The sequence below is a fragment of the Nansenia antarctica genome, assembly GCF_963989245.1.
Source record: "Nansenia antarctica genome assembly, chromosome: 15".
Taxonomy (NCBI): Eukaryota; Metazoa; Chordata; class Actinopteri; order Argentiniformes; family Microstomatidae; genus Nansenia; species Nansenia antarctica.
Window position 1 is genome coordinate 20,527,944 of NC_137685.1, and position 20,079 is coordinate 20,548,022.

The 20,079-nt window shown below is 44.7% G+C and overlaps 1 protein-coding gene across 1 annotated transcript; it reads right to left on the minus strand.

Moving 5' to 3' along the window:
* Positions 1–5,242: 5,242 nt before the first annotated feature.
* On the minus strand, positions 5,243–16,526 carry LOC308171229 (neuronal acetylcholine receptor subunit alpha-4-like; the record flags this gene model as incomplete). The annotated part of the gene is made up of 8 exons (XM_080546072.1): positions 5,243–5,368; positions 6,121–6,213; positions 6,541–7,230; positions 7,448–7,664; positions 8,433–8,542; positions 8,681–8,725; positions 10,007–10,158; positions 16,511–16,526. 8 exons carry the CDS (start codon positions 16,524–16,526, stop codon positions 5,243–5,245), a joined length of 1,449 nt encoding a protein of 482 aa, XP_080402198.1.
* Positions 16,527–20,079: the final 3,553 nt, after the last annotated feature.

Here is a 20,079-nt window from a genome sequence, read left to right on the forward strand (position 1 = left end):
TTGTACTCTGTACAAGTATTTATTTTTGTTTTTGTATTCTTTTGGTTGCCTAGTGCCTAGCCTACCTCATTTTACTCAGCAGTTTGCACCCTCTACTACTCTTTACATTACATTACATGCAAGTGATGCCAGAAATAAATCTGCAAAGTTCATTAAAATATCTATTTTTGAGTGAACAATCATTTTAATTGTCTTTATTTTTAGTTAGCACATGCCTACAACAACAACTAACAACTTCAAGCTAAATTTAGAAGCTGATTTAGAAGATGATAGCTAAATAAGAGCGATTGAGTAATTGTGCGATAAGCTGTAATTTATGATCCGATTAGTCGACTAATCGTTAAAATAATCGGTGACTAGTCGACTATGAAAATAATCGTTTGTGGCAGCCCTAGTCCCCACTTGGACAGTGGTTGAAATAATGACAGATAGCTTCTCTCATGTAATCTGTGCGTTTAATTGTAAACTCTCATACACAACTTTCTTAGTTCACCGGAGCTCTCTCTCCCAACGGTCTCAATAACACACACAGCATCACAGGGGTGCATTGGCACACAACACAGTAACAGTGCAAACATGAACATGAACTCAAGCATTAATGAACATTAATGAACAGGGTTGTTCTATCTAATTTATTATGTTTGTGTTATGCTAATAAATGTAGATCCACACAGGTATACAAACTGAGATCCGTTTACTGTCAAGTGCCATTCATTCTGACAACACACACACACAGTCGTAAAGCTCTAACAGAACGTGACGTCGTAAAGTGCAACAAAGTGCTGCAATGACATACTGTCGTACATAACAATATTGGTATTTGATCACCTTCTATATAAAATCACCTGCTCGGCTTTAATGACTTAACCGCTATTTTCTCCGCCAACTTGGAATGGATCTCTTATCCTTTAACACCCTAAGGAGAGACATGCACCATGCATGTCCATATGCAATGTTGGACCAATCAGACTTACAGGGGATTTTAAGTTAGGCCAGATTTTGCACCTTCAGAAAAATCCATCATGGCGGACCTTATCGGTTCTTGAGGCAAATATGTTCCCCATGAGGAAAGACACATACGTACCAAGTTTCATACATCCGGGGTGGAAATGCCAGCATTCTGAAGTTAATTATTTACTTTTGGTTATTATAGCGCCACCTATGGTTTAATCATGGTCATTCTTTCTGCCATAGTTACTGATGCTCTCTAGTTGTGGCATGCACATTTATAGCATTTTCGGTCAGGGACTTTTTGAGCTATTTGACCAAAGCGGGGAAAAAGAATAATAAGGAGTATACCACCAATAACAATACTGTTCCTACGTAGTAGTAGGAACACTAATTAAGACAAGTATCCCAGTTCTAGTGGCAGCTGTCATGTGAAAAAGATAGGATACTACATGAAAACCATTGTCTTTTTCAACATATTTAAACATATGGACATTTGATTTTCATTTGAACAATATTGATGGATGGAGGTAATATAACTAATCAAATGAAACAGAAATTATTATTTTCTTAAATATTTAATCTATTTGTAAAATGGAATTAATGGAAATGCAATTTTCTTGTGAGCAAAAACAAGACACCCCCCACATGTATTGCTACTTTGTGTATTGCTACTCTGTGTGTAAATGATTAGAACATTGTTAGAGAGGATTTTGGAGGAGCCTGTCTTATTTAAACCTCAGACATTTAGTTTGGTTTGCTCTTGATTGTTGAAGTGAGTGGTGTCACCATGGAGAGAGAAATCGATCTCTCTGAGGCCTGCAGAAAGAGGGTTGTAGATGTGTATGAGTCTGGGAAGGCATTTTATAAAAAATAAATTAAAAAATGAAATGAAAAATGAAAAAAAAGCTAAAAAAAGCGTATCAATTAATCGATAATTGATCGTTAATTCTTGCGATTATCGAAAAAGAAATGTTGATTGTTTGCCCAGCCCTAGTTGTGGAGTACCCTGTACCAGTGGTTAATGTCTCCACAACCCCCTGCCCTCGAATGGTTAATTGCTTTTCTACAAAAGCTACCACATATTATAAAAAATACACAGATGTAACATTATTTAAAAATACACAGTTGTAAGTTGTAACATTAAATTCATTTATTTACAATCATTAATCATTTCTTGACTTACTTGACTTAGGTCCTTTTTCTTCGGGTGTGAAGAGTAGGGCCTCCAACGAGTTGACGCCGCCGGTCTCTGTCCCTCGCCACAGCGGCCGCCGCCTCCCGGGGTCTCAGACCCGGCATGTCCCGCTGCCTCTCGACGGTTCTCCTCCAGGTTTCTTTGGGGCGTCGTCCCCTTGTTCTTCGTCCATCAGGGGTCCATCTGAGGGCTGTGCGTTGATGGTCATCCGGGCTTTTCCTCAACACGTGGCCGATGTACTTCCATCTTCTCTTTCTGACCTGCGTGCTTACTTACCATCTCTATACCAGCACGTTCTCTCACTTCTTCGTTTGACGAAGACTGACTGCTGTTCCACAACTTCTATCATTTCAGAATACATATATCCTTCCGCCACAGAATATAGTCCCATAAAACAACATTAACGATTGCATTGTAGGCTTGGCCACATTCACTTGGCTTTGAGCCAACTTGTTCGTGATTGGTGCCTTGGAATGACACTCCAGATTTGTCGACCGCTATTGGCTAAACAGTGGGCGGAGTCCGCACAGGTGTTCTTAATCAGATTGATTGGGAGGCGCATTGATACTGGAAATGCGGTCGGAGCTGAACTGAAGGGAGTTGGGGGTGTTTACCACTGTTGCTAGCCAATCAGAATCCAGTATCCAAACATGAATTCTATATTGTATCACAGGGTGCTTGAGGAAAATGTGAGACCATGCAGAACTGAAGCTAAAGCAGATGTGGACCATGCAACATGACAATGACCCAAAACATGCCAGTAAATCCACCAACGAACGGCTCAAAAGAAAGAAATGGAGAGTTCTGGAACGGCTGAAGTGAAAGCCCGGATCTGAATCCTATTGAGATGCTGTGGGGTGATTTGAAACGGGCTGTGCATGCAAGACAAGACACCCCTCAAACACCGCACATCTGGAATAATTCTGCACGGAGGAATGGGGAAAACTGTGTCAGAGATTTAATTGAGGTTATTTCAGCCCAAAAGTGCAATACCAGCTATGAGGGCAAGTTAGTTTTCATTTTTTTTTTGAACACATTTCACTTACTTTCAGAATGTCCTTTTGGCCATTTATTTGTTATTTATAGCTCATGGACCTCAATATATCCTGTGTATCAACAGCCAGTCCAGGTGCGTCCCAATGATCTAAAGCAGCAGCGTCCTCCTCTCTCTATCTACATATCCTAAATACAAAGGTTCCATCTCACAAAACATAATGGAATGTAACAACGTTGACGCTCAATATCTCTGAACGACCCTAAACGGAGATAGAACCTTATAATTCTAAGCTCACGATACTGACCTGGAAACACAGGACAGAAGAAGACAAGAGGGAGGACGACTTTCAGCTGATGGTTTTAATCTGTTCAGGGGCCTCATTCATAAAGAAGTACTTGAACGTCATCTTTGACTTTCACGTAAGCACAGTTTTCTAAACGGACGTAAGCATTATTTATAAAACGGGCTGAGATGGTTTAAAGTTGCGTACGTGCTTCCTTCTATAAATACCAACGCAGGTAAAAATGAACACAGGTGAATGAGGTTTGTATTAACACCCTGTGATAGAGGCTGAATTATAGCGGCTGAATTAAGACAAGTGCTATAATATAGGGTAGGCGTTCGTCTGGAAGTGGGAGAGGGCAGAGAAGGGTGGCTTCTCTGTAAGTTGCATTTGTAACGTTTGATCATGACAACTAACCAGGCACACAGGCACATGCTTATACTCTACTCAAGTTGTAAAAGAAAATCAGGGGAGGTGGTGGATTTTATAAGAGGACAATTTTAGCATCCCCTCGCCAGTGACTTCAGTGTCAGTAACTGTCATTGCATGTGTGCGTGCCCCCTCGCACCTTGAAATAGCAGTAATCATAAAATTAATAATTTTGCCATTTAGCAGACGCTTTTATCCAAAGCGACTTACAATTACGAATTACAGGGACATTCCCCCTGGAGTAACTGAGGGCTAAGTGCCTTACGCAAGGGCACACTAGTAGTGGTGTGGCTTCAGGCGGGATTTGAACTCACAACCTTCCGATCCCAAGTCCAACTCACTATCCACTAGACCACCACTACCCCGACGTATTACACCACTACCCGACGTATTACACCAGTAATACCACGTTCATTGATAAAATGACATTAAGTATGGAAAGAGGGGGGTGATTTTGACTGTTTTTATTTCAGGGGGGATGCCATCCCCCCTCAACTCGAGTGCTGCTTATACTGTAATAATATAATGGTCTTATTCTTATCAGGTGGTCTTATTCTTATATGGCTGCTCACTCCCTGACACCGGAGAAAATCCAGTATAATTTAGAGCTTGGCCGGGCAAGGTCCGTTGTGGAACGCTAGGCATGTTGAAGGGGAGATAGACAGCTCCGGAGGGATATAAAGGAAGACTGAAATACAATCAGAAACATCAGTTCCTTTTAAATCTTGAATTAAACTCATTTTCTCGGCTGATAACAACATCGTTAATTTTATTACGAGCCACTTGCATGAATTACACTAGGCAGTGCGGCTCACATGCCTGTAATAACTCCGCATAACCAGTAGGTAATGTGGGTAAGCAAGTTGAATACTCGACGTCGAGCTACGATCGTTTCCACGATCAAATTGACTCACGTTGAAATTGTATAAATCACTACGTTGACGTGGTTTTCTACGTACGACACGGGTAAGATCAACATTTGATCTAAGCACCCGTTATGAATGAGGCCCCAGGTCTATAAGGTCAGTGCAGAAGAACAGTAGGAGACAAAGAGATAAGGAAAGGCAGCACTCAAGTTGAGGGGGGGTGGCATGGCCCCCCTAAATAAAAACAGTCAAAATCATCCCCCTTCTAAAACTGCCATCCCCCCTTTCTATCCCTTATGTCATTTTATCAATGAACGTGGTATTACTGCTATTTCAACATTTAGTTTTGCGCATATTGAGTAAAACACTGTGGGCGAGGGAGGGGGCACGCACACATGCAATGACATTTTTACCAAGTCACTGACACTGTGGGGATGCTAAAATTGTCCCCATATGATAAAATCCACCATCCCCCCTGATTGTCTTTTACAACTTGAGTCCTGAGTAAAGGAATGGAGTTTCTAGATCATTCCAGCCAGCCAGGGAGGCAGGAAGAGGCCGACGGTCCCCAGGATGCACACCAGGATGAACACACAGAGGAAGATGCGGTCGATCACCATGGCGACATACTTCCACTCCTGCTTGACCTGGAAGGCAACGGACACAACAATACATCAGTGTCTCAATCCAGTCAGAGAATTAGCCAAGACAATGTTGATTATTATTAGTTCTGTTATTATGATCATAATGTTTCCTTATTATGTGTACCGGTTTTAACTCTGTTGTAGTGTGTTGTTGTGTAGTGGTCATGTGACCTTGAAAAAGGTAGCCACATCATGAGCTCACTGGCATCATTTATGGTATTTGTGTGTGTGTGTGTGTGTGTGTGTGTGTGTGTGTGTGTGTGTGTGTGAGTGTGTGAGTGTGTGAGTGTGTGTGTGTGTGTGACATAGATGGTCAATCATTAAATACACATTTCATACAGACAGTAAAAATTATTGGGCTCTATATTATTTTCAGCCGGCATATAACGGAAGCAGGACGCAGGTGTATAGTTTAGTTTGCGTCGGCAAGTAACAGGTGAAATTACCACAGTGCTAGGCTAGGGGGCTCTGCCTCCTCTCCTCCCCCAGGGGGTGGGGCTGGTTCTGGGAGAGAGGCTGTGGCTTACTGAGGCTTTTACCATTCAAGCTCTGCGATGGAATACAATGAAAATAGAATTGAATAGATTAGAATGAGCATTTTTGATTTTTGGGGGGACAAGCTGATATTTGTCTTGTGCCTTTGCTGACCCTCCAACACATACACACACACACACACACACACACACGCACACACACACACACACACACGCACACACCTCTAAACTGGGGTCCTGCAACCAGCATCCATGCATTACCTTGGACGCCTCCTCGTGCAGGCTGCAGTACTGGATGCTGCGAGAGCGACCGCGGACAGAGCGCTGGGGCCTCTCTCTCTCTCCCAGGCCATACTGCACACTGAGGGAACGGGGCTTCGGCCTGGCCTGGCAGTGGTGGTGGTGGTGGTGGTGGTGGGGGTGGTGGTGCTTTTCCCTGGGGCGATGGAGGTGGGGGTGGAGGGGAGGAGGAGGAGGAGGCGGTGTGGAGCAGCCTGGCCGGGTGGAAGAGAAGGAGGAGGAGTGGGGGGGTGGTGGGGGTTCCTCCAGGAGGATGGTGTACTGGCTGTGGCTGGAGGAGAGTGACCCGCCCAGACCCAGAGGCTTCTGCTGCTGCGGTAGCCCCACCAGGGGGGCCTCCGTCTCCGTGCGCCGACCCAGGGAGAGAGAGGACGAACGGGCCAAGCTGTCCTGGGGGGCGCCCTGGGGGGAGGTGGCGGAGGAGGAGGTGGAGGGGGAGAAGTAGGGCTCGTCCCCGGCCCCGTCCCCGGGCCCAGAACACACACCACCGCCCCAGACGCCGTCCCGTCCCCCGCCGCCGCCGCGTCCGACCCTGGTGCGCATCATCTCCACGAGCTTCCCGCCGTTGACCTCTTTGACCACGGCCGGAGGACGCCTTATGCACAGGACGCCGGGCACGATGTCGAGGAAGATGGCGCGGACCCAGCGCGGCGTGGTGTGCGTGCGGGGCGAGCGGTGGTGCACGTTCAGCACGAAGATGGTGATGATGATGGAGAGGGTGACGAAGATCATGGGGAAGAGGAGGTACTCGCCGATCAGCGGGATGACCAGCGAGGTGGAGGGGATGATCTCGGTGATGAGGAGGAGGAAGACGGTCAGGGAGAGGAGGACAGAGATGCACAGGGTGATCTTCTCCCCGCAGTCGGAGGGCAGGTAGAAGACCAGGACGGTCAGGCAGGAGATGAGGAGGCAGGGGACGATGAGGTTGATGGTGTAGAAGAGAGGGAGCCTCCGGATGAGGAAGGAGTAGGTGATGTCGGAGTAGACCTCGTGGCAACACTCGTACTTCTTGATGTTGTAGTTGGCCACGGCGCTGACGAGCACCCACTCTCCACTCTCCCAGTAGTTCATCTGCGGTCCCAGAAAAGAGGGCAGGGAGAGAGGGAGAGAGAGGAAGGGAGGGAGGGAAAGAGAGAGAGAGAACAAAAGAGAAAGAAAGCAAGAGAGAGAGAGAGAGAGAGAGAGAGAGAGAGAGAGAGAGAGAGAGAGAGAGATGAGAAATGAGAAAGGCATTCCGTTCATATTTACCCATAACAGACAATGTGTCCTCAACGTCCTGGCCACTCACCTGGTCCACATTGCTAGCCATGCTGACCAGGTCGATCTTGGCTCTGTCGTAGGTCCACGAGCCGAACTTCATGGTGCAGTTCTGCTGGTCGAAGGGGAAGAAAGTGACGTCGATGCTGCAGGAGGACTTGGAGATGGCCGGGGGGACCCACTTGATCCAGCCGTCGTGGAAGAGGTGGGCCTTCGTCAGGTGGGTGACAGTGAAGTCACCGTCGGCACTGGAGAGGAGAGAGAGAGGGGAGGAGCCAAACGAATCACACATCGTGACGTTAGAATTATAAGGTTCAATCTCCATTTTTGTCAAAATTTAGTTTTTTACATACTCTGATCCATTAGGTGTTTATTAATGCCTGTGTGGTGTTATTTTTTTGGTCAGTAATTAATAAAATACAAAGGTTTCATCTCACAAAACATAATGGAATGTAAAAACTTTGACGCTCAATATCTCTGAACTACCCTAAACGGAGATAGAACCTTATAATTCTAAGCTCACGACATGTACTGTACATTCAAGCTACAAGCACGATTCGATTGGAGTGAGATTGCATGCAGATGAATGAATGAATGGACTTTATTGTCATTGCTGCAGTACAGGTACCAAACAACGAAATTTAGGAGGGGTGGCTCCCCTGTTGTTAGGGGAAGAAAAAAAACTTTTAGAAAAAGAAAAAAATCACAAGAAGGTAAGGAGCTGGTTTACATAAATAAAGGCTATGTACACAATCCACTGTACTATAGATGGAGAGGTAGAGTTTCTTAACTCCATGGTTAGTATGTGGATGGAATGTATATGTACAGTATTCTGTATTTAGGGTATTTAGATGGAGTTTATGTCTATTAGGGGAGGCTGGTTGAGGCATCAGCTACCTCCACCAGCCTTCCCTGATATGTATATACTATCATGTATTTGAGGGTGGTGGGTAGCCTGGAAGTCGGGGGCTATAGTGTATCAATAATGACACTTTGGGGTGAAAACCTAAACGTACTTGTTGTACAGAACGATGTCCGGTCTCCAGATGAGCTGTGAGGGGATCCTCATGGACGTGATGTTTTCATATTCTCTAGGGTTCCACCTCAGTTTGTAGTCGTACCACTCCTGAAAGAGCAGAACCAACAGTTACAGTATGGCAACAAACAGACCCCTCGACACCAAATCGCTGCCCAAAAACTACTAACCCTAACCCTAACCCTATTGTCGACAGTATCCATAATGATTCGATGGAGAGATACTCACTTGTTTCACCCAGACATTTGTGGTCATCATTTGATTTTTCTCGTCCTTGGAGAAAAAGAACAATGAGACAGAGTTCGTGACGTTAGAATTATAAGGTTCTATCTCCATTTTTGTCCAAATTTAGTTTTTTACATAATCTGATCCATTAGGTGTTTATCAATGCCTGTGTGGTGTTATTTTTAAAATGTTGACATTTTTGAGTTAGTAATTCATAAAATACAAAGGTTCCATCTCACAAAACATAATGGAATGTAAAAACTTTGACGCTCAGTATCTCTGAACTACCCTAAACGGAGATAGAACCTTATAATTCTAAGCTCACGAGTTGGCTGTTGGAAGGGGATATGTACTGTATGATCACGGTCTTAAATGACTGATAAAGTGCAAATTCATGGTACCCCTCGAAAAGAAAGGTCACATGTTTCAACTGTCATACTATACTATTAGCACCACACCAATTCATTATAGTAAGGGAACGTAGGATCCCTGAAGCAGGGGAGGCTGGTGGAGGTAGAAGTCGGAGGACGGGCTCATTGGAATGCATGGAACGGATTCAGGAACAGTATCAACACATGTTTCATGCATTACACTCACTGAGCACGTCCACCGATTTCTACCTCCACCAGTCTCCCCCTGTCTTAAAGTCATCTGTATCTCTAGTATGATGATCATGCATCATATCACATATCAATAAAAATAAAAATAAATAATAATAATATACATATATATACTGTATATAACCGCAAACGGCAATGGGGCGTGTTCCTACAGATATGCCCCCATAACCATATATGGGGTGAGATTGACAGACAGGGGGGTAGACCACTCACCTAATATGGGCCAAGTTGAACACATGATATACTAAGCTATGATATTACGAAGTACCCTAGGACCACGGGCCTGGAAGGTACCACCTAATTATAGCCTGATATACATAGGCTACTATGCTATGATGATAATACACACTAAGTGTGAATAAGAAAATGCATTGTGGATTAACCTTCCCCAGTTATTGACCCTGTTGTATAGTTTATGTCAAGCATTTCATTACTTATAATGCGGTTACACTATATTCTGCCAGCCTAGCATAGTATGCCACCCCCATCTGACTGAATCAGATAAAGTGTGAGACAGAAAACATAGCTAGCTAATTGCGACCTGCGACCTCTGTCCTAGCATAGATTACTTTTTCTTGTGATGACTGATAGACGTTTCACTTACTTAGACAAATATATTTGTTGTAAGTTGCTTTGAATAAAGGTGTCTGTCAAAAAAGTGTAAATGTCAATATCACAGGAGTGAAATCAAAGGGTCATTGTCCCTCACCACGTCGATGAGCTGAGCGATGGACAGGCCGAAGCGTACGCTGACCACGTCAGTGGTGTTAGCCACGGGCCGCGCTAGCTTGTTGTAGCGGCTGAAGAGAGTGTTCAGCAGCCTGTCCTCCGCCTGAGCCCTGGCCCCGGGGTGGGAACACTCTGGAGGAGGGGAGGGGGGGGGGGGAGGAGGGGAGGGGGGAGAGGGGAGAGAGGGTAGGAGGGGGAGTAGGGTGAGTAGGGGAGTAGGGGAGAGGTGGGAGAGGGGAGGAGAGCAGTAGGGGAGGGGGGAGAGGTGGGAGAGGGGAGGAGGGGAGAAGGGGGAGTGGGGGGGGGAGAGGGGAGGAGGGGAGGAGGGTAGAAGGATGTTGTTTAGGATGAGTAGGATAATGATGAGAATTAGGGGGAGAAACAAAGGGGAGGAAGAGAGACAGAGAGACAGAGAGACAGAGAGACAGAGAGACAGAGAGACAGAGAGACAGAGAGACAGTCGGAAATGAGAGGAAGATGGAAGATGGAGGAGTGTGAAGAGGGGAAGGAGAAAGGAGTGATTTTAGAGGGAGGGGGAAGAGGGAGAGAAGGAAGAAAAAACAACATTATTTTACATACAATTACACATTCCACGTAAACATACATTATTCACTGTAAAGTGTATATGCACCTGCTTTGATTGTTTTACTAACAACACAGTACACGCTTCATGGTTCAATCCCATTTTATGTCCCCCATTGATCAACCTCCAACCATCCAATCTCCATCTGCTTCATATTCCTCTCTTACTAAAATATAATGGATCAATACCAGCACAATGGAGCTCTTCATCTTTGGAGTTTGCATGCAGGGAGCATACACTACCTTCTCATCTATCCTTCTCTGGCCTTCAATGTAATCCCTGTGTTCTCTACTAGAGTAATCCCATCATGGTAATACCAAGATGCCTTTCCCGTCAGTAATATCTGTACATGAACTTGAATGACCTACAAAACGAAGTCATATAACCATAGCAGTGGAGGCTGGTGGAGGTAGACATCGGAGGATGGGGCTCATTGAAATGCATGGAACGGAATAGGGAATGGTTCCTTCTGATTCCATCCCATACATTACATTGAGCCCGTCCTCCGATGTCTACCTCCACCAGCCTCCCTGAGCCATACATTCAATTGCATGACGCAAGATGTGTGTTCTTTTGGCTACATCGTGTGGCTCATACATTTGATCATGTGTGTATCATGACTTGGTTGTTTGAAAAGATCTAAAAAATTATATAATTGATGGTATAAATTGGGTTCATTCACAACTGAGACTACCTCCTCCCACTAGAGGGCACTGTTACAACATAGAGTCCAACAGTTACTACTAACCTTATGTGTGCGTTCTGCAACATAAGATTAGATCAGATTCAACTTTATTGTCATTGCATTGTACAGAGTACTGAGACAACGAAGTGTAGTTTGGCATCTAACCAGAAAGTGCAAATAGTGGCATAGTGCAAAAGACATGATATTATAGACAGTGCATGATATTACAGTGTAAGGTATTACAGTAGGCTATACTAATAAATTTGTATAATATATAGTACATGAGATGAATATCAATATGATATGTACAGCTGAACAAGGGCAATAGGTCTCGTGGTATGTTACATGTCATGTAAGTTGTATAATTGGAGACCAATAATTATTACCATAATAAATACAGTATGTATAAACAAGCAGTATAGTGCAAAAAAGTTCAATTGAAGTCCTGAGTGTGCAGCCAGTAGAGGTATGGGGGGGGTACACTGATACTGGGAGATCATGTTCCTCTTGTTGGGGGGTGGAGGGAGGGTGGGGGGTTCAGCAGAGGAACAGTTGCAGGGAAGAAGAAGCTGTTCCTGAGCCTGCTAGTGTGGGAACGGAGACTCCCGTTCCTCCTCTCGGATGGTAAGACGCAGTGGCGGCTGGTGCTAAAATGTTTGGGTGGGGCACAGTCTTAATAACCAGGGTTCCCTTTAACACATTCAATCACCAATCATTCTGATCGTATTTTCTCTCTTCCCCTCCTAGACCCAAACTCACAGTGGTGGTTGTGAAGAAGCGGGTCAGTTCCAGGTTCTTTGCCCAAATTGGCGGCAAGATGGCCAACCCACCCCCTGGAACAGTCATCGACACTGAGGTCACCCGCCCAGAATGGTATCGATTCAATACGCAATTCAGAAAATATGTTGTTTTTTCAGAGATGTGCTATGTCTGCTTTATCCAGTCTTAAAACGGTGGCTACAGTTGCAATTTCCCATTTTCAGGTACGACTTCTTCATTGTCAGCCAAGCTGTTAGACAGGGAAGCGTCTCCCCAACCCACTACAATGTGGTGTATGACAGCAGTGGACTGAAGCCTGACCACATGCAGCGACTGACCTACAAACTCTGCCACATGTACTTCAACTGGCAGGTATGCTGGGTTGTCTTACCAGTAGTAGTTTTAAAGGGGAGGTTTACCCGAACTTTCATTATTTCGTGTGCAGCTGCATCATAGCCATCAAAACGTGAGGTCTGTTGTGACGGGGAGAGAGGGGGGGATCTTGGGAGTTTGGAACATCAGGGCATTCAAAGCGAGATATAATTTTACTCAGAGATTGTTTTATAACATGATTCTTTGTGTGTGGATATGTCTACTTTAGAATAATGAAAACAACAAATGCACAAAATTACAGGGTAAAGGTCTGCTTAAACTATTCTCTTGGTCAGTAATTCAAATGCAGGCATGAACAGGGTGTAGTTCACATTGAAACACATCTTAAACCTACTGATGTATCCATATTGGTTATGAAATCAAACATACTGTATTTACATATGGTTTTCCCATTTCAGGCATGCAAGTTGTTTTTTGATGCATAAATTGTCGTTGATTTTGTCTCCCCCAATTATTTCAGGGGATCATCCGAGTGCCTGCACCCTGCCAGTATGCCCACAAGCTTGCTTTCCTGGTGGGACAGAGCATCCACAGAGAGCCCAACATGAACCTGGATGACTTCCTCTACTACCTGTGAGAGGGGAGCAGCTACCTGAAGAGCACTTTGGAGTGAACTTGCCTGCCCTCTCTGCCTGCACTGCCCTGCCCTGCCTGCCTGCCCTCTCTACCTACCTGCCCTGCTTGCTGACCCTCCTGATCTGCCTGCTTCACTATAGAAGCTCTGCCCCTATTCCCCGGAATCAATAAATACACCCAGCTTTGGGTTTTACTCTCCATCTGCCTCTTGTGTTCTGCACTAGTCTGGTTGTCACAAATAAAGAGAGTTGACTCAGTAGTAAGAGGGCATTGGCTGGCAACCATAGGTAACATATATGTAGTTTTACTGTCTAAACTTCCTTCCATTATCCTTATCAGCCAACATAGTGAATTCAAATCATATCTTTCATACAAGCACAACATTGACTTCAGAACATCAATTTCTGGGGCAAAGTAACCACACATTTCACTTTCCCCTTTGAACATCCAGAGGAAATTAGATGCAGTATGTCCATCCAGAATCCATGTTCAGCTCTGTTATGTGCTTTTCCACAAAAACAGGCATTTCCCATTGATCTTGGCTACATCAAAACAAATGATGTTGATGAGACGGACCAGAGAGGGACTACGGAATGCAATCATAAGCAGCATCAAAACATGTCTTCTAGTTTAATGCTACTGTACATCTTAATACATAATACATAATACATCATACATTGGTATCTTGTTTTTTCCATCCACTCTTGTTCTTGTGCCCGTTCCTCGCTTCTGTCTTGTCTGGGACTTTAAGCTGTTTGCTTCATAACAGTCCCACACCACATCCACTCTGTCAACACTTTCCAAGTAAGCTGCAACAACTGAAATACCTACATTCATAGCCTAATAGACAATTCTGGACTTAGAGAACTATAGTAAATAAATTATTATATGAAATATATTATGAAAATTGAATATGCATATTCTCAGATACTGCGATTTCATTTTAATCATTCTCAGTCACAACGTCACTGATTTCACCACTAACTATTCACCAGAACATTTTATGATGTTGTATATGGTATCATTGTAATCCTTGACCTTCAAAACATGGGGGTAGACATCATTTGTTCAGTGTTAAGTTATCATGTTTGGTTGAGGAGATATGAAGCAAAATACACAATTGGGCTATGGCGGAAAGGAAAATGCCCGCCATGGCCACTAGGAGGAGTTTTTGCGAGTGCTCCACGTCTGAAAATGTTCATGTTCAAGTTCAATGCCCAAACTGTACAAGTGTACCAAGTGTTGTGCTTTTATGAAAAAGTGAACTATTTTTTCACATATTAACCGGACTATACCAACTAGTGGACATATTTTAGATTGGAGCAAATCGCATGTGACTATTATGAAAAGGGGAGGTAGAGAGCTCTCCCCGAAATGTCCGTGGTCGTAGTGATTACTGCGCCATTACACTACCAAGATATAGTTCTCTCTCCTACCCAACTGTATAGCCTACTATATAACTATACAACGAGTATGTGTACAGTGTCTAGTAAGACATTTGTTTTACTTCCTTTGAGTCGAAAATGCTGCCCGTGTATTCAATAAATAACATATTTATAGAATTCAGTATTCTGTGAACCAATGAATGACACGAGAATTGTATGACGTGCGCAGTGATACTCAGGGGTGAGAAGCCCTACAAATGACCTGATACAATTCGTATCGCAGACAGTTGATCAGATTTGAAAGAAGTCACTTCTATGTAAGTACATCTAAGGCGTTCTGTGAGGAAATAGAGCTAGCTACACGATGTTTATGACCTTACATGCTGCCAGATAATCACTGTCAAAGTAATTAAAGAATATAAGCTTTTAATTGAGCCACATGAGATGGTTTCAAGTCCAGTTGCCACCAGTTGTGATTTTAGCGAGCTAGTTTAGACAGGCCGCCTGTTCTAACGCGATGTTTAAATGTTCAATAATATTAGCCAGTTAGTAATTAATACATCTAAAGCAATGCATTTTAACTGTAGACTACAGAAGCAACGATGACTCTATTAGCTAATGTATGAAGTACAAAGTGGTTGTTAGTTAGCTAGCTAAGGCTGGTCTCTTGCCTCGTGCAGCACTTTGCGCCAGTATGTGGTCACGACTGTGTAAGTAAGTAAAGTAAGTAAAGCTTTATTTATATAGCGCCTTTCGTACATGAAATGCAACTCAAAGCGCTGTGGTCACATAGACATGTGCTCGTGACTGTCTTTAACCATCTATGGCACCTTGTTGCCTCTAGCCATTATTGGCCTTTTACATTCACACAATGCATCCCCAGTTATGATGCAATACTTAGAAAAAGAGGCAGGGCCATAAGGAACCAATAGCAGTGTTTGAATTTGTCACTCTGGAGGCCATGCAGCATCCCTTTCTTCCAGACCTTCCCACAAGAATTAGCTTAGACATTTCTGTCCACAAAAATCGATTAAAAACATATTTTCCTGGCCTTTTTCAACTTTGAAAAAAATATATTCACAATAATAGGTAAGTAAAGCTTACTTTCTAATAGTTTAATAATTTACTTTATTTGCTAATTAAGTAATGGAAACAATCCTAGTCCCTAAAATTAACTACTCTGTCCATTTACCTCATAACCATAAAACCAGACTCAACAACCTAAACAACTCCATTGAGAAACTTAGCCACATCCCCCAAATCCCCCCACAGGACTTTCACACCTACCAAGATCTGATTCATTGGACACCCCTTACAGGAACTAACATTTGGACTCTCTGGCAGAAGTCTTTAAACTAGTGACCCTCTCTAGCGCAGACCAGCGGGAGAGCGGTACTAATCCCCATCACCTAGAAACGAGTGTCAAAAGCATCTTCAACCTCTCTAAGTCCTTCCGACCTACCCCAGCCCAAATTTCCCTACTCAAAAGGGGCCTCTCCTTTATCCCCACCCTCGACTTAACCAAGAGGTCTCGCACGCGATTACAAACGGAGGCTCTCTCCTACCACAGGCGTCTAGAATTAATAGCCTTCTTTGATAAAGACCCCGAAAACACAGTAGAGATCCCCCGGTTCCTACCCAAATCCACCTGGGAACCTTCCTACACCCAACTCCCCCATTTACTATCCTGTCTGAGGCAAGCGGATGACGAAGCCATCTCCTCCATGCCCCTTCTCCGGGAAACCCCCAACCTACTACCAGAAGAAGTCTCAGCCCTCAAATTACTCCAAAATGACCCACACATAATCATCAAACCGGCAGATAAAGGCTCAGTGGTCGTCGTTTTGGACAGAGACCAATACATCACTGAAGCCGAAAGACAATTAAATTTACCACAATATTACACAAAACTAGCGGCACCTATCTTCCCCAACACTGCCTTAGAAATCTTTGACATACTGTCAGAATTACACGGCACAGGCCACATTAATGACAAACAAATACGCTACCTGGCCGGTGAGGTAGATCCACAAGCCAGATGCTTTTACCTCCTCCCTAAAATCCATAAACCCCCTTCCTCGTGGCCTAAGCCCCTTGAGATACCAGCGGGCAGACCCATAGTCTCAGACTGCGGCAGCGAGACCTATGGTATTTCAGAATATATTGATCATTTCCTTAACCCCCTAGCTACTCTTCACTCTAGCTATGTTAAAGACACTTACGACTTCATAGCCAAAGTTAAATCAGCCCAGTTGGGCCCCAATGACCTACTCTTTTCAATGGACGTAGACAGCCTATATACTAACATCGAAACTGCACCAGGGTTAGAGTCAGTCCGCAAATGCCTATTGGAGAATCCGGTAGTGGGTCGACCGGACTTTCAAATTATGAGACTCCTGGAAATAGCACTTACCAAAAATGATTTCAACTTCAATGGCCAAACCTACTTGCAGATCAAGGGAGTAGCCATGGGCAAAAAATTTGCCCCAGCCCTGGCAGACATCTATATGGCAGAATGGGAAAGGACCATCCTCCCCCTCTGCCCCCTCAAACCATCTTACTACCTCCGGTACTTAGACGACATCTGGGGCATTTGGCCTTACTACAGGGAAGAATTCAAGGAATTCACTAATATACTAAATTCCCACCACAAATCCATTACCCTCAAACATAGCCTTGATTTTAACTCCATTGATTTCCTAGACACCACAACCTTCAAAGGAAATAATTTCCCCCTAACAGGTAAACTGGATATTAAAGTGTTTTTTAAGGACACTGATACCCATTCCCTCCTCCACCGAACTAGTTTCCATCCTCCCCACACCTTCAGAGGCCTAGTAAAGTCCCAATTACTTAGATTCCACCGATTCCAGACCTTCCCACAAGAATTAGCTTAGACATTTCTGTCCACAAAAATCAATTAAAAACATATTTTCCTGGCCTTTTTCAACCTTTAAAAAAATATATTCACAATAATAGGTAAGTAAAGCTTACTTTCTAATAGTTTAATTTACTTTATTTGCTAATTAAGTAATGGAAACAATCCTAGTCCCTAAAATTAACTACTCTGTCCATTTACCTCATAACCATAAAACCAGACTCAACAACCCAAACAACTCCATTGAGAAACTTAGCCACATCCCCCAAATCCCCCCACAGGACTTTCACACCTACCAAGATCTGATTCATTGGACAGTATGGACACCCCTTACAGGAACTAACATTTGGACTCTCTGGCAGAAGTCTTTAAACTAGTGACCCTCTCTAGCGCAGACCAGCGGGAGAGCGGTACTAATCCCCATCACCTAGAAACGAGTGTCAAAAGCATCTTCAACCTCTCTAAGTCCTTCCGACCTACCCCAGCCCAAATTTAGAAACAGAAAACATCAAAACACAGACATGCGTGATAGAAGCCTCTCCATGGTAGAGGCAAGCAACCATACTTTGATTAGAGTCAGTTTGAGGATAAATGTCGATATATTCTGACAGATTACATCTCCATGGTAACGCCATCGAGGTAACATCAACAGATGATAAGGAAGTGGTGGGCGTGGTCTCAGGGGGGCACAGGAAGTGCTCAGGGCATGGTGACATCACATCCTCTCTCCTCCGATAAACATTGGCTGTGTTCGGAATAGCGTACTAGCATACTCAATGAGTATATACTGCATACTACCTACTAAATTCATAATAATACTGTAGTATAGTAGTATCCGAAAACCAGCCGACCATTATGCATCCGCCGGGAGCGGCGAATTTAAACCTCCATTTTAAACCTCCATTAGCTAAAATATGTAATTTTGGCTTTACAAGTGTTAACATGTCATTTTATGAAGTTTTAATATGTTTTCAGGCGAGAAAGTAACCACATATATTCCCAAAATGTGTCCAGTTTACCAAAATAACACGTTTATATATCTGATCTGACGATTTTTTGCGCCTTCTGTTCGCTAGCTGCGTTCGTAAATTCGCCCTGGAAATATGATCAGCACTCATGGAATGCCTCTTGTCCAATCAAATTACCTGGTCCCTTTATGACGTTGCACCCAGTGTGCGCTCCGGCGCTCTCAGAGCGATTTTAACTTCTCCCTTCATCCAGGACACCTTGTGCATAGTCTACCCACAAATAGAGTGCTTATATAATAAAGTTCCATGAACAAGAGTGCTCCAGGCACAGGCATATGGATGCTTAGGGTCATGGTCCTGTTGCTCACGGCCATACTAGCCTGAATACGACCTGTCGTAGAGCGGGATAGCAGCGGGAGCGTTTTGAAAATGATTGTGTGCATGAGAGTTTGGTGTTTGAATATTTGCGTAGTTTGTGTGAGTGAAAGGAGAGTCAGTGTGTAAGAGTTTATTCCCCCAGCAGCTTGCTGTTAGGGGGGATATTTTTGTTTTTTCGTTTTGTTTGTACACGGACGGCTCAAACATGGTAAAAGAACTCGGAACGACAGACGACACGACTAAGAAAACGGACACCGGCATGGCGAAAGAAGGAGAGAAAGAGAGAGGAGATGGAGAGACAGAGAGGGAGAGATGGAGAGAGAGAGGAGAGAGAGAGAATAGCGAGGAAGAAGCAGGCGGCGGAAGCGAGGGCGAATGCGGAGAGAGAGGAGAGAGAGGGAGAGAGGAGAGAGGAGAGAGAGGAGCCGGCCTACAGCAAGGAGTTGACGGTGGCGGTGGAGCTGGTCGGCGAGGAGAAGGTGACGATGATGGCGCTGCTCCGGGCGACGAAGGAGGTGTGCGGGCTCGTCGTGGGCTGTCGCTACATCAGATTAAACAAATACGAAGTCACGATGAGCCATCCAAAGGGGAAAGAGAGGCTGCTCGACGGCTTCAAGATCAAGGAGACGAGGGTCATGGCGAGGGAGCTGTGCGGGGACGAGATGGTGGTTTCCTTCATCGGGCTGCCGGTCTACACCAAAGACGGGGACATTTTACGGAAACTATCGGACTGGGGGGTGCAAGCGGTCTCCCCGATAAAGAGGAGGATGTGGCCGGGGACCAGCATTTGCGAAGGTACACGTTTTGTTAAGGTGAAATTCAATGATGTTGTTAAGTCACTGCCGTACTCGTCCAAGTTCGAGACGGACAATGGGTCTGATTTCTTTCGGGTGATTCATGACAGACAGGTGAAGGTGTGTAGGATGTGTCTGCAGCCAGGGCACATCCTACGGGAATGTCCCGAGTTCAGGTGCAGAAGGTGTGGGCTCAGCGGGCATTATGCGAGGGAATGCGCGACTTTTGAAAACAAGTGCAGGGGGTGTGGGGACCTGGAATCCCAATGTAAGTGTAGGGAGGAAGAGGAAGTAGTGACGAGTCCATCCACTGTTTTTAGACAGAGGGAGGAAGAAGGGAAGGGGGGAAAGGGGGAAGAGGAAGAGAAGGGAGAGGGAGAGAAGGGAGAGGGAGAAGAGGAAGAGAAGAGCGAGGGAGAGGAGGAAGAGGGGATGGAGGAGGGAGTATCGTTGACAGCTCAGACTGTGTCAGAAACTCAGAGTACGAGGTGGTCGGGGGGGGGGGGGGCATGGGGTCGAGCCTCGACAGCTTTATGGGGGTAACCCAGGCATCGGAGTTGCAAGGGAGCGCACAGACGACCGGGGGGAGAGGTTCCCAACAAGAGCCTTTGCCCCCGAGAGTCGTGCGCCCGACAGAAGCACAAGAGGCAGGCA